General features: G+C 38.2%; 2 protein-coding genes across 2 annotated transcripts in view; one reads left to right on the forward strand and one right to left on the reverse strand.

Moving 5' to 3' along the window:
* MGAT4C (MGAT4 family member C) overlaps positions 1 to 14807 on the forward strand; it is a 685880-nt gene that overhangs the window by 32643 nt on the left and 638430 nt on the right. The gene's annotated exons all lie outside the window — the stretch shown is intronic.
* On the reverse strand, positions 4275 to 4655 carry LOC133767605 (large ribosomal subunit protein eL31-like). The gene has a single exon (XM_062202037.1). The coding sequence runs from the start codon at positions 4647 to 4649 to the stop codon at positions 4275 to 4277; it is 375 nt and encodes a 124-aa protein (XP_062058021.1). The 5' UTR covers positions 4650 to 4655.

A 14807-nucleotide genomic window follows, 5' to 3' on the forward strand; every position in this document is an offset into this window, starting at 1 on the left:
ATTGACAGGCATATTAGAATCAGGGATGAGAGTTTCACATTTCATTATCTAATCTTCATGATTAGTTTATTACAGTGATTTGCATTACATTTGTCATACCACCATTAACAACATCACTACAGTTGTCATTGTGGTTAGCATTATTCAAGTATAGAATCATTGCTTAACTTTTAGTAACAATGTTACATTTTTAAAAAATTTAACTTAAACAAATTTCCAGTAATAAATATATACAAGTTTAGAAACATAGTGGTATTTTCCATCCTACCCTCCATCCCACCCATGCTCTTACCCTACCTCTTCCTTCTTCTCTTATTCCTCCTCTTAATTTTTACAATGATCTAATTTTAGCTTATACTCATAAGATTAACAATACACTAAGTAAAGAATTCAACAAATAGTAAGAAGAGAAAAACATACTATTCCTCAACAGTAGAGACTAGGGCTGTAAACAGTTAATCTCAAAATGTGAATTTGACTCCAGTGCATTACTTTTTTGATACCCTATTAGTTATCACAGACCATGGAAAGCATATGGTTCTTTGTCTTTTTGGGACTAGATTATTTCATTAAATATAATGGTTTCCAGTTAAATCTATTTTGTTGCAAAAGAGAAGAGTTCAGTCTTTTTTACAGCTGAGTAGTATTTCATACTATGTATTTCATATATATCTCTGTGTATATATATATATATTCCATATATATTTTTATACATACCACAATTTCTATATCCAGTCATCTGTTAGTGGACATCTGGGTTGATTCCATGTCTTAGCTATTGTGAATTGAGCTACAATGTACATGGAGCTACAAATAACCCTTTCATAGGCTGATTTCATTTGTCTTGGGTAAATTCCTAGGAGTGGGATGAATGAGTCATATGGTAGATCTATTTTCAGCTTTCTGAAGTCTCTTTATACTGTCTTCCACAATGGCTGTAATAGTTTACATTCCTATGAACAGTGGATTAGGTTACCTTTTCCCTTATATCCTTGCCAAAATTCATTGTTAATTTATGTATGAGACCCATTCTAACTGGGGTGAGGTGAAACACCATTGTGTTTTTGATTTGCATTGTCTTGATGGTTAGTGATCCTGAGCATTTTTTTTAATGCTTCTACTGGCCATTTGGATTTCCTCTTTTGGAAAATGCCTGTTCAAGTCCTTTCCCTATTTTGAAATGGAGATGTTTGTTTTGTTATTGTTGAGTTTCTTGAGCTCTTAGACATTCTGGATATTAATCCTTTATCAGTTGCCAAGTTTGTAAATATTTCCTGCCATTATGTCAGTTGCCCTTTCACTTTGCTGAGTGTATCCTTTGCAGTGCAGAAGCTTCTCAGATTGATGCAATCCTATTTGCATATTTTGACTTTGGTTACCTGTGCTTATGAGGCCTTTTCCAGGAAGTCTTTCCTATGCCAATGTCTTGCAGATTTTCCCCAATGTTATTCTTTAGTAATTTTCATGGTATCAGGTCATAGATATAGATCCTTTATCCATTTTGAGTTGATTTTTGTATAAGGTGTAAGGTAGGGGTCTAGTTTGTATTTCTACATGCAGAGATCCAATTTTCTGAGCATCATTTGTTGAAGAGAATGCCCTTTTTCAGGAATTGATTTTAGCTCCTTTGTCAAAGATTAGTTGGTTGTAGATGCATGGATTGATTTCTAGAGTTTCTATTCTGCTCCATTGTTCCACGTATTTATTTTGGGGGCAGTACCAGGCTGTTTTGATTATAACTTCCCTGAAGCATGTCTTGAAATTTAGTCTGTGATGCCTCCAGCTTTGTTATTTTTTTAAGGTTGATTTTGCTATTCAGGGTCTCTTGTGTTTCCATATGAGTTTTAATATTTTTTGTAGTTCTGAGAAGAATGTCATTGGATTTTGATTGGAGCACCTTGAATCTGTAAATTACTTTCAGAAGTATGGATATCTTGAAGATATTAATTCTTGCAATCCATGAACATGGAAGATTTTTCCATTTTGTTATATATTCTACTTCTTTCTTTACTATTTTATAATTTTCTTTGTAGAGATCTTTGACTTCCTTGGTTAAATATATTACAGGGTGTATAATTTTTTTGTAGCCTTTGTGAATGGAACTGATCTTGCAAGTTCTTTCTCAGCCATGACATTTTCTGTGTACAAAGTCTATTGATTTTCATTTGCTTATTTTATATCCCACAAATTTATCAAACTCTTTTATGAGTCTCTTAGTATAGTCTTTTGGGTTCCCCTATTAAAGAACCATATCATATGTAAATAGAGATAATTTTACTTCCTACTTTCCAATTTCCATACCTTTGATTTTCTTGCCTAGTGGCTCTGGCTAAAATATCCAGGACTATATTGAAAAGCAATGGTGAAATTATACATCCATGTCTGGTTCCAAATCTTAGGGGAAATACTTCCGGCTTTTCCCCGTTCAATAAGATGCTGGCTGTGGGTTTTTCATGAATTGCCTTTAATGAGTTGTGCAGTGTTCCTTCTAGTTCCAGTTTGTTTAACGTTTTTATCATGAAAGGATGTTGTATGTTAATAAATACTTTCTCTGAATCTATTGAGATAATCATATGGTTTTTATTCTATAATTCGTTAATATGATGTATCATACAATTTGATTTGCAAATTTGAAACATCTCTGCATACCAGAAATAAATCCTACTTGGATTTATCTTTCTGATGTACTTTTGGATTCAGTTAGCTAGTAATTTGTTGAGGATTTATGGGACTATATTCATCAGGTATATTAGTCAATATTGGTTGTATATTTTTCTGATTTTTGAATTAAGGTGATGCTGACCTCATAGAAGGAGTTTGTGGGGATTCTCTCCCTTTCAATTGTTTTGAATAGCTTTAGAAAAATTGGAATTATTTCTTCTTTAAATGTCTAGTAGAGGGGCTGGATATGTGGCGTAGTGGATTAAGCTGCCGCCTGCAGTGCTGGCACCTCATTTGGGTGCTGGTTTGATACCTGGCTCTTCTACTTCCAATCCAACTCTCTACTATGACCTGGGAAAGCAGTAGGAGATGGCCCAAGTCCTTGGGCCCCTACACCCACATGGGAGAACCAGAGGAAGCTCCTGGCTCCCAGCTTTGGATCGGTGCAACTCTAACCATTGTGGCCAATTGGGGAGTGAAGCAGCAAATGGAAGACCTCTCTCTCTCTCTCTCTGCCTCTGCCTCTGCCTCTGCCTCTACCTCTCCTTCTCTCTTTGTGTAACTCTGACTTTAAATAAATAAATAATTTTTAAAAATGTCTAGTAGAATTCAGTTGTGAAGAGATCAGGTACTGGGGTTTCTCTTTGTTGGGAGGGCCTTTATTACTAACTCATTCTCAGTTTTGGTTATTGGTCTGTTTAGGTTTTCTGTATCTTCTTAATTTTGATGTGTCCAGGAATCTATTTCTTCTAGATTTTCCAATTTGTTGGTATATAACTGCTTATAATAATTCCTGATTATTCTTTTTATTTTGATATCCATGTTATACCTCCCTTTTCATTTTCTTGATTTGGGTCTTCTGCTTTTTTTTTTTTCTTAGTGATCCAATGTTATATCAATTTTGTCTATTTTTTCAAAAAATAATCTTCATTCCACTGAGTTTACATTGTTTTTGGTTTCAATTTTTTAATTCTCTAATTATTTCTCCTGCTAATTTTGACTTTGGGTTGTTGCTGTTTACTATGTGCTTGAGATGAATTTATAGCTCATTTATTTGCCTTTCCAGTTTCTTGATGTAGATATTATTTACTGTAAGTTTCCCTCTTAACACTGCTGTTGCTACATCCCATAATTTTTGATATATTGTCATCTTTATTCATTCCCAGAAATTACTTGAGTTGCATTTTGAGTTCTTCTATGACCCACTGTTTATTCAGGACAATGTTGTTTAGTCTCCATGTATTTGCATATGTTCTAGAGATTCTTGAGCTTTTAATTTCCAGCTTCATTCTATTGTGGTCAGAAAAGAAGCAAGGTATAATATAATTTTTTTTAAATTTGCTGATACTTGGTTTATGTGCTGTTGTAGAGATTTCCATGCACTGATGGAAACAATGTTTATTCTGCAATCGTGGGATAAAAGATTCTGTAGATATCAGTTAGGTCCGTTTGATCCATAATGTCAATTAGCTCTGTTGTTTCTTTGTTGATTCTCTATGTAGTTAATTTGCCAGTGAATGAAAGTAGAGTGTTGGTGTCCCCCATGACTATTATATTGGAGTCTGTTTCTCCCTTTAGATTTTTTTTTTTTTTTTGCAGTTTTACAACTTTAATCAATTCTCATCCACATTGACTGACTGTAGATTTTTGAAAGCAGTGACAGGTACATAGGTAACCAAAGTATAGTGCTTGTTTGGTGAATCTTCATCCTCATTATGTTTTCTCGACAACCTCACATGGATGTGGTATGGGACGTGCCTTATTTCTCTGGCCCAGAAGACTTTGTTAAGCCTGGTGTCAATGCACACATCATGAGTCGCCATTTCTTTCATAGCAAACTTCTGGATCTCTTTGAGTACCTGAGGGGCACGCTTCTTGAAGCCCACGCCGTGGATGCGCTTGTGAATTTTGATGGTATACTCGCCGGTCACCACTTCGTTCATGACGGAACGGCCCTTCTTCTCGCCACCCTTCTTAGCGGGAGCCATCTTGTAGGGCCCAAACTAGAAATGCCCCTTTAGATCTTTTTTTTTTTTTATTATTATTTTAAAGATTTATTTATTTATTTATTTATTTATTTTTTTACTTTTATTTAATGAATATAAATTTCCAGTGTACAGCTTATGGATTACATTGGCTTCCCCCTCCCATAGTTTCCCTCCCACCCGCAACCCTCCCCTCTCACGCTCCCTATCCCCTTCCATTTGCATCAAGATTCATTTTCAATTCTCTTTATATATAGAAGATCAATTTAGTATAAAGATTTCAACAGTTTGCACCCACATAGAAACACAAAGTGAAACATACTGTTTGAGTACTACTTATAGCATTAAATCAAAATGTACAGCACATTAAGGACAGAGATCCCACATGAGGAGCAAGTGCACAGTGGCTCCTGTTGTTGACCCAACAAATTGACACTCTAGTTTATGGCACCAGTAACCACCCTTGGCTCTCATCCTGAGTTGCCAAGGCTATGGAAGCCTTCCAAGTTTGCTGACTCTGCTCATATTTAGACAAGGTCATAAAAGACAGAGTGAGGATAGTAACCAAGATCGTAAGAGTGGCATTTACCAGATTTGAACAATTATACAGCATTAATTGGGGAAGAGGACCATCAGTACACACATGTTGGGAGTAGAGCCATTGGTGGTAGAGTAGAGGTTATGATTACAAAGGAATGAGGCCCAAGTGCAGTAGACAGGGCCTAGAACAAAGGACAGAGTCATTATTAGAGGAGCTAAGAAAGGTGCTGTCTAAGCTACAATTAAGTTTTCTGATTGAGAGGCAAATAGAACCTGATAGAAGGGGCTTGATAATAATCTGGTGGGCTTTAGGCCTTGTAAATTCAGAGGCCCAGACCTATCTATCTCTTCACATGGGGTATATCCTAAGGGAGGTGTGAACCTCCTAGGGGAAGGCACTCTGTTGACTTTCATTACTTGGCTGGCCTGGGAGGAGAGCTGGCCAGGTAAAGGCAAGGGGGCATCTCTAACAAGAAATTTACAGTTCTGCCTGCAATGTTGCTGACCCTACTTGACCATCCCCTCAGCTGCAGTGGTCACTTTGGAAGTTGGGCTGAGTGAAGGGCTTTTCAGCTTAGAGCCAGTAAGATCTGTGGCTCTGACCTGGGCATCCTTCGACTCCAGGGCAGGTCCATTTCCAGTGATCCAACTCTTGGCAGAGCTGCCAGGGCTCTTCACAAGCTGACTTCTGCTGAAGCCCAGGCTTACCACATTGAAAGCCACTGCAGTGGACTGGCCAGTTGGGTCTCCTAGAGGGCAGATCACTGTACAGATCAGCCATTAATAGGCCTGCCACCCATTGCTTCTGATGCCTAGCTTTCTTTTCCTCCTGGTTTGTGTTAAAGCAGACCAGAGGATGCAAGTCAAGGGAGTGCCCATGTCCCATCTCTAATCTTCGGTGGCCTGAACTACAAGTCTATAGTCACAGGCATGTTCTGTAGTAGTTTTTCTAAAGTAGACAATGCCCATGAGGAAAATTATATTCTCACTTTAAAACTTTCTTTCCCTTTGGTCTGAAAGGGAGGTTTTTTCTACTTACTGTATTTTTCGCTGATGGCGAAGTGAATCTAGCTATGAGATTATTATTTAAGTTCTTATTTTGGCTATGCTATTACAGAAATATGTTAGCCATCTCTTTTATAAGGTCTAAAAATTAAATTGTGCGTCCTACAGATTCCTTCATAATAGAATTAGTTTCCTACCTTGAAGAGAATAGAGAAATGAAAGAACAAGTTGGGCTTAGAATAGAGACATGAGGGAGCAAGTCCTAGATCGCTTGCTGACAATAGCAATATTACATGAATACTTAGCAAACAGTTTCAACCATTAGATAACAACTTAAGAAAACATTTACCAGAAGGTCCAATGCCTTCTATAAATTTTAAGAATCATGTATTTGAAAGCACCTTTTAAATATCTAACATGGTGTAGTTTGTTTAGCCAGTAAACTTAAGCACAACCATCTAAAATGTTTTTAGTTTCTTTCTACCAACATGTTTAAAACATATGATACACAGATTCAGGTCACACAAATTAAAATGTATCTTTGATTGATTTTAGCAGCTTAAATTTATGGACAATCTTATCTAAAAGCCATTTAAAATAAAACCCTTAATAAAATTTCCCCATGTGGACATACAATATGTACACACATATAACATAGCATAATAAACCAATATAGCAATTTTAATAATAGCTTTTAAAATCTTTAACTCTTTTTGTAGATTGCCAATGGATTTGAATTGCTTTTTGTTTTTAGTAACCTCAGTTAACCATACTTTCTCTCAGTTGGTACTGTTAATACATTATTGGCTTCATCTGTTTACAGAGCCATCCCAAAGTACTGAATACAATAAAAGTGGCTGGAAAAAGTCCATAGGAACCTATAGGAGGACAGCTAAACACAGAACCAACAACGCTTTAGTTTTATGAGCAGCACATCATATATAACTATGGATGACAAAAGACTTTAAGTCACCATGTTTAAAATTATAAACTCATCAACCAACAAGAGGCACTTGCTTACTTCACAGTATTTTTGAAAGCACCTGTAGGATTTGACAAGTATTTAACCCTTTAGGCCTCTGGGGCTTTCTCATTAAGATAACTATCATGTCTAGTAACACAAGATCATTAGACTTTTTAATTCTCAAACATTTGTATTAATAGCATTTTCCATTATAGAAACTTAAAGTCTGGTACCACATCACATCTTGACAGTCCTTCTAATATAATCCAAATAGACTGATTAGTTGGTGTCTCTATAAGATGAGAGACATAGGTCCTTCGATTTTTTCAGTTGGGCCCAAACTGGAAAAACCAAAGTCCAGGATTTACTGGAAATTTTAGAGACCAGATTGCTTGAAACTTTGATTTTTTGAATGCCTGTCAAGAATGCCAAGAAGGCTCAAAATCCAAAAATCTGGTTGAAATAAGATTCCTTAAAATCATGACATAACATAGACCAAATTTGATCATTGTTACAAGGTGATTATTCAAATCTTTGAAAATAAGCACATATTTAAATAACCCATAGCTCTCAATAAAAATTCAGCTGTTTTTGAACAATTAGAATTTAACAGACATCAAGAGAACATAATAGATTACTTTAACACATTGCTTTAACAGAGCATCAGAGTTTAATTCTATGTCAAAGAGAAATTGAGCTTCCTGTGATCTTTTGCTGTGAGGTTTCCTTCCTTTACCTTCTTTCATATTGGTGACCATGTTTCTGTGTTTCTGTGTGTAACACATCTTTAAGCATCTTTTGCAGGGCAGGATGAGTGGCAACAAATTCTTTCAGTTTCTGTTTGCTATGAAAAGTCTTAATTTCACCTTCATTCACAAATGAGAGCTTTGCAGGATATAGTATTCTGGGCTGGCAGTTTTTCTCTCTTAGTACCTGGGCTATGTCTTGCCATTCCCTTCTAGCTTGTAGGGTTTCTGATGAGAAGTCAGCTGTGAGTCTAATTGTAGATCCTCTAAGAGTAATCTGACGTTTCTCTCTTGCACATTTTAGGATCTTTTCTTTATGTTTCACTGTGGTGAGTTTGATTACAACATGTCGTGGTGAGGATCTCTTTTGGTCATGTTTATTAGGGGTTCTATAAGCTTCCTGTACTAAGATGCCTCTGTCCTTCTCCAAACCTGGGAAATTTTCTGCTAGTATCTCACTGAAAATGCCTTCTAATCCTTTCTCCCTCTCCATGCCTTCAGGAACTCCTAGAACCCGAATGTTGGGTTTTTTAATAGTATCCTGTAGATTCCCGACAATATTTTTTAGATTTCTAATTTCTTCTTCTTTTCTTTGGGTTGCCTGTTTCCTTTCCTGTTCTCTGTCTTCTAAGTCTGATATTCTCTCTTCTGCTTCACCCATTCTGTTTTTAAGACTCTCTAATGTGTTTGTCATTTGATCTATTGAATTCTTCATTTCATTATGATTTCTCGTCACTATCAGAGTTTCTTGTTCCACTAGTTGTTTCATTTCATTTTGATTCCTCCTTAATATTTCATTTTCACGAGAGAGATTTTCTATCTTGTCCATTAAGGATTTCTGTAGTTCAAGAATTTGTTTTTGAGAACTTCTTAATGTTCTTATCAATTTTTTGAGATCTGCTTCTTGCATTTCTTCGATCTCCTCATCTTCATAATCTTGAATTGGGGTGTCTTCCTTGTTCTTGTTAGCTTGGTTTTTGCGTTTGTTGTTTGGCATGTTGAAGATATTTGGTTTCTTCACTGTGGTGTTTTTTCTTGTTACACTATGGCTCTATATTAAGTGGACTGTCTGCTTTCAGTGGCGCCTTAGAGGCTTGAGATGAGTGTGGACTGAGAGCTATGTTTGGTTCCTCAGGGTTGAGGGTTTGTCAAAGATGACACTCCCAGGTTAGGTGTGGTAAATCTCTCTTTTTTTGATTCAAAAGGGAAGTAATTCCACACAGCTGAACGTAATTAGAGGTAGTTAGCAGGCAAATGATATACCCACAGGAGCCAGAGATTGGAAGCTCTTTCCCAAGGACCAAACAGGGAATCTCTGCTGCCCTCAGTGTGGGCTCCAGTTCTCCTGCAGTCTCCCACTGGGTTGCCAAGTTAGATGCTAATCTCCTGTTATTTCACCCCTCCCCCCAGAGTCAGGTGTTTCTGCTAGGCTCAGGGCTGGTGCAGACCTGAGGTCGCCCTGCTTATGACGTATGTCCAAAATGGCGCCTGCTCTGTCTTGCTCGCCTTTGATAGGTGAGCGGAGAGAGAGAAACTTGTGTCAGTATCGGTCACTTTTTTAATTTTTTTCCTCTCTCTCTTCTAGTTAGCCTGGTGAATTTTTCCCCATGGAGTTTCAAGCCTCGTTCCCTCTAGCCTCCTCTTTCCGCTTGCCCGCTGGTGTCTCGGGCTATTGAGGTTCGGCTCACCTCGCGTTCCAGCGCTGGTGTGTTGAGTCTGCTGCTGGTGTCCCGAACTTGGGCTCCCACGCTCTCCACGCAGGTACACTGTGAATCACTAGTTCCGGAAGAGTTTCCTCTGCTGTTTCATCCCCTTTTTTCCTTGACCCTGCAGTATCTCCACTTATATTAAACTATCTCTCCCCCGGACTAATAGTGTGCTCCCTGTCTATTCCGCCATCTTGCTGCTCTCAGATTTATTTATTTTTAAAGTCAGAGTTACACAGAGAGAGGAGAGACAGAGAGAGAGAGAGACAGAGGTCTTCCATCCGATGGTTCACTCCCAAAATCGCCCCTTTAGATCTTTAAATATTTGTTTTAAAGAGCCAGGTGCCTTGGCATTGGGTGCATATATTCACTATTTATTATAGTCATATCTTCCTTTTGAATTGATCCCTTTATTATTACATAGTACCCTTGTGTCTCTTAACCTTTATTTTGGTGAAGTTATTTTGTCTTATATTAGAATGGCCAAAGCCTCTCAGTTTTGCTTTGCATTAGCTTGGAATAACTTTTTCCATCCCTCACTTTAATTCTGTGTGTCTCTTTGTTGATGAAGTGTGTTTCTTGTAGGTAGAAAATAGATGGGTCTTGTTTTCTAATCCATTCCCCCAGTCTGTATCTGTTAAATGGAGAACTTATGTCATTTACATTCATAGTTACTGTTGATAAATAATGATTAGGACCAGCTATTTTTCTATAAATATTTCTATTGTTTGCTGTGTATTCCCTTTTGTACTTTTACTGGGAGATTTTCTGCCTTCATATTCTTTCATAATTATGAACTCTCTTTCTGTACTTCTGGGTGTAACACATGCTTAAGCATCATTTGTAAGGCTGGATGAGTAGTGACAAATTCTTTCAATTTCTGTTTAATATGAGAGGTTTTATTTCTCCTTAATTCATAAATGATGGCTTTGCAGGGTACAGTATTCTGGGTTGACAGTTTTATTTTTTTCTTTTTAAGACTTGGACTATGTCTCTCCATTCTCTCCTTTCCTGTAGGGTTTCTGAATAGAAGTCACCCTTGAGTCTAGTTGGAGATTCTCTGAAAGTAATCTAGCATTTCTCTTGTGAACACCTTAGAATCTTTGTTTTACTGTTGAAAGAATGACTACAATGTGTCATGGTGAAGATCTTTTCTGATCATGTCTATCAGGAGTTGTGTGTTTCTCATGTATTTGGTTGCCCATTTTGTTCTCCATATTAGAGCAGTTTTCTTTAATTATTTCACTGATAGCTCTTCTAATCCATTCCTTATTTACACATCTTCAGAATAACCTAAGGCATCTACGTTGAGACCTTTATACTATCTCATAAACTTGCAACGCTGTTTTTATTTTTTCTAATTTCTTCTTCTTTTTTTTTTTGTCTGAGATATTTCCAAAGATTTGTCTTCTAGCTTGGATTTTCTTTCTTCTGCATCACTAAGTCTGTTTTTAAGACCTTCCACTATATTTTTATTTGACATTAAATTCATCATTTCTAACATGTCAGTTTGATTTCTCTTCAAATTCTAAATTGGGAAAATTTTTTCTCCATGTCATATATGGATTTCTGGTTTTTTTAAAAGATTATTTTATTTATTTACTTGAAAGCCAGAATTATACAGAGAGAGAAGGAGAGGCAGAGAAAGAGAGAGAGAGAGAGAGAGAGAGAAACAGAGACAGAGACAGAGAGAGAGAGGTCTTTCATCTGCTGGTTCACTCCCCAGTTGGCCAAAAGGGCTCGAGCTATGCTAATCCAAAGCCAGGAACCAGGAGATTCTTCCAGGTCTCCCATGTGGGTTCAGGTGCTCAAGGACTTGAGCCATCTTGTACTGCTTTCCCAGGCCTTAGTGTAGAGCTGGATCAGAAGTGGAGCAGCAGGGACTTGAACTAGAGCCCATATGGGATGCTGGCACTGCAGGTGGCAGCTTTGCCTGTTACACTACAGCACCAGCCCCGTTTAGATTTCTTAAACTTGTGAATTTGCTTCTCATTGCTTCTGAGTGACCCTATGATCAATCTTTTGAATTACTTTTCAGGCATTTCCTCAATATCTTCATCTTCACATTCTAATATTAAAGTATTGTAGTATTCATTTGGGGGAGTCATATTATCTTCCTCGTTCTTATTTCTCTAATTTCTGGATTTATTTTTAAGCATTTGTCCAAGTACTTGTTGATTTTCTCCTCTGGATTTTTTTAACTATGCTCCTGTGACTTAGCAGAGTGTCTGCTGTTTAAGAATACCCATAGGCATGTGCTGGTTGTGGCCAGGGAGCACTGGTAGTGTTCCAACTTTGGGCCAGTATCCAGGATGACACCCAATTTGGGCTTGGAAGATCTCTTCTGTGTTCAGCATAGGGGAGTGTATGATCACCTCTTTTGGCATAATCACATCCTCACCTCCTGTCTTCCAAGGTGATCAGTGTCCAGGGTTAGCCCACAGTGGGTACACCACTTACCCGCGCTGTCTCATGAACTGCACAAAAGCTCTGTACAGTTCTTCTGCGGATGCGTCCCACTTCAGTACACACCCTGAACAGTCAGAGAGGTCTGAGCCTCTGGGGCTGGACACAGTGATTGCCCAGAGACCCAGCTACACCCTGTCCCCTATTGTATATTCACAGAATTCCCACAGTTACAGCACACAAGGCTCCCATAGTCATGGTGTTCAGAGGATCCACACTGCACCACTAGCTTGTGCCATCCTTGGGAGCAGATGTTCACAGAGTCAGATGCTTGTGGGTGCTCCAAATTGGCAGTTTGAGCCTCAGAGCCTGTAATATGTTGAGAGACTGGGGCATCTCACAGTCCTATGCGGGTGCCCAGCCTTATATCTACCCTCCCAGGCAGACTCAAAATCAATGGGAAACATGAATTTTTCCCTCTGGCAAAATCCATGGATCACCTGCAGCACAAAGACTCCAGAGCAGCTATTGGTGTCACAATGGCAGCTTTTCCTGCCAGTTTCTGGGTGCCCTCGTGAGGGGTCGGGGAGAAAGAAAGATACTTTTCTTTTTACTGGGTTAGGTGGGTGCCTTGACCCCATCAGGTCTCCAGGCCAGACTCAAAGACAGCGTGGTCTGCAAGCCTCTTCTTCTAGCAGTATCACCAGTTGTATGGGCTACTGCATTCAAAGCTGTGTGTTCTCTGGCTCTTGGCTGTGGGGATCATGTATTTTGTCTGCACTAGTTGCTGTGCATCTACGCCTTCCATGGTGACCCACTGAATCCCTCTTCCTTCTGTGGAATTTCACTGCAGATTTCTCTCCAGCTCACCCCTGGAAATGCACTTCCTCCACTTTTTTTTTCTGCTATTTTCCATTCCCATAAAGCAGTTTATTTTCCCTATTTAGCTGTGTTAAAATCTCCAAGTTGCACTTAACAATAAGCTTATATATAGATTTTTGTTATTCTAAGGAAAAGGTATGGTTGAGAAATACATTCTAAAAGTTATAGGTTACAACTTTTGTAACCAATGGTGGATAAATTTTTGTCCTGAGTTTTTTTTTTCTTTTCTTTTTTAAGAATTGTTAATTTTGAAAATGTAACTGAGATAGATCCTCCATCTATTGGTTCACTCCTCAGATGGCCACAATGGCCAGGGCTGGGCCAGGCCAAAGCCAGGAATCTGTTTTATCTGGTTCTCTACATGAGAGGCATGGTCAAGCACCTTGACCATCTTCTGCTGCTTTTCCCAGGTGACTAGCATGGAGCTGGTTTGGAATGAGCAGCTAGGACACAAATCAGTGCCTATATGTGGTGCATCACAGGCAGCGGCTTTACCCAGTATGCTCCAAATTCAAGCCCACTGTACTGATTTTTACTGTTAAAATTGTATTAAAATAATTATATTTTGGGAATCTACTAGGTAATAGATATACAAAACAGGTAAGCACCAAAAACTTTCCCTCATTGAATTGGCTGTACTTTTCATAAATCTCTTGATTTCTTTCTTAGAACATTTTTCATTGCAGCCTCAGATCCTACCAAGTAGTTTGTTAATAATAAACAATATATTTAATGATTAAATCCCAAATTTTCAATTCCATGAATATTTTAGTGGCAAAATATTTATTTCAAAAATTCTATAAGAGGTACATTTTGGGGTTATTTTAAGGTTTTATACATGTCTTAAATATAGCATGATGAAACATAATAGTTAAGGTGAAATCAAATATTATATCATTCAATATAAGCTAATTCTTCTCTATGGCTAGGTTTTACACCTGTTAAAATATAAAATTAGCATGAAAACATACATCAGTTTCTCATTCCATAAAAAGTTCTGTGAAACATCGGAACTATATTTACAATTGCTAATAAGCATATATCTGTATTCAGAATTAAATTTAGAAATCTGAAATCCATATTGAAACATCCACTGAAAATTATTTTTCATTGTTCTACTTGCCATTTTGGGCATGCTTACCTTCAAAACTATATGGTATTTATGTGCTGACTGTGCACTAAAGATGGTGAATTGGAATAACAGCGTTAGTAGCAAAAGTTGCTTGGATTTCAAGTAATCTTTCTTCTTTAAATTTCCACTTTCCTGGTTATAGAACTCACCATGAAGGCTCCAAAACATGATTTTGTCTCCAGTCTGAGGGTGAATCAATCTTTAATGTTTGAGTTCATGCTAACCTCATACAAATTCTCTCTCTCTCTCTCTATATATATACACACACACACACACACACACACACACACACACACACACACATATATATATATATCAGCCTTTCTGTGTGTCAATTCATAATAAAATCTCTTATTTTTTTTTAAATTTTTGACAGGCAGAGTGGACAGTGAGAGAGAGACAGAGAGAAAGGTCTTCCTTTTGCCGTTGGTTCACCCTCCAATGGCCGCCGTGGTAGGCGCCCTGCGGCCGGCGCACCGCGCTGATCCGATGGCAGGAGCCAGGTACTTCTCCTGGTCTCCCATGGGGTGCAGGGCCCAAGGACTTGGGCCATCCTCCACTGCACTCCCTGGCCATAGCAGAGAGCTGGCCTGGAAGAGGGGCAACCGGGACAGGATCAGTGCCCCGACCGGGACTAGAACCCTGTGTGCTGGCGCCGCAAGGTGGAGGATTAGGCTACTGAGCCACGGCGCTGGCCAAAATCTCTTATTAAATAAAATGAACCAGAATATACCTGCATTCACAGCAGCTGTCAGATAAATGGAAAAGCACATAATAATT

This window comes from Lepus europaeus, chromosome 10, assembly GCF_033115175.1.
Source record: "Lepus europaeus isolate LE1 chromosome 10, mLepTim1.pri, whole genome shotgun sequence".
NCBI lineage: Eukaryota > Metazoa > Chordata > Mammalia > Lagomorpha > Leporidae > Lepus > Lepus europaeus.

Bases quoted from the DNA above. Each gene is read 5' to 3' on its own strand.
- LOC133767605 (XM_062202037.1), bottom strand. From the start codon at position 4,649: ATGGCTCCCGCTAAGAAGGGTGGCGAGAAGAAGGGCCGTTCCGTCATG.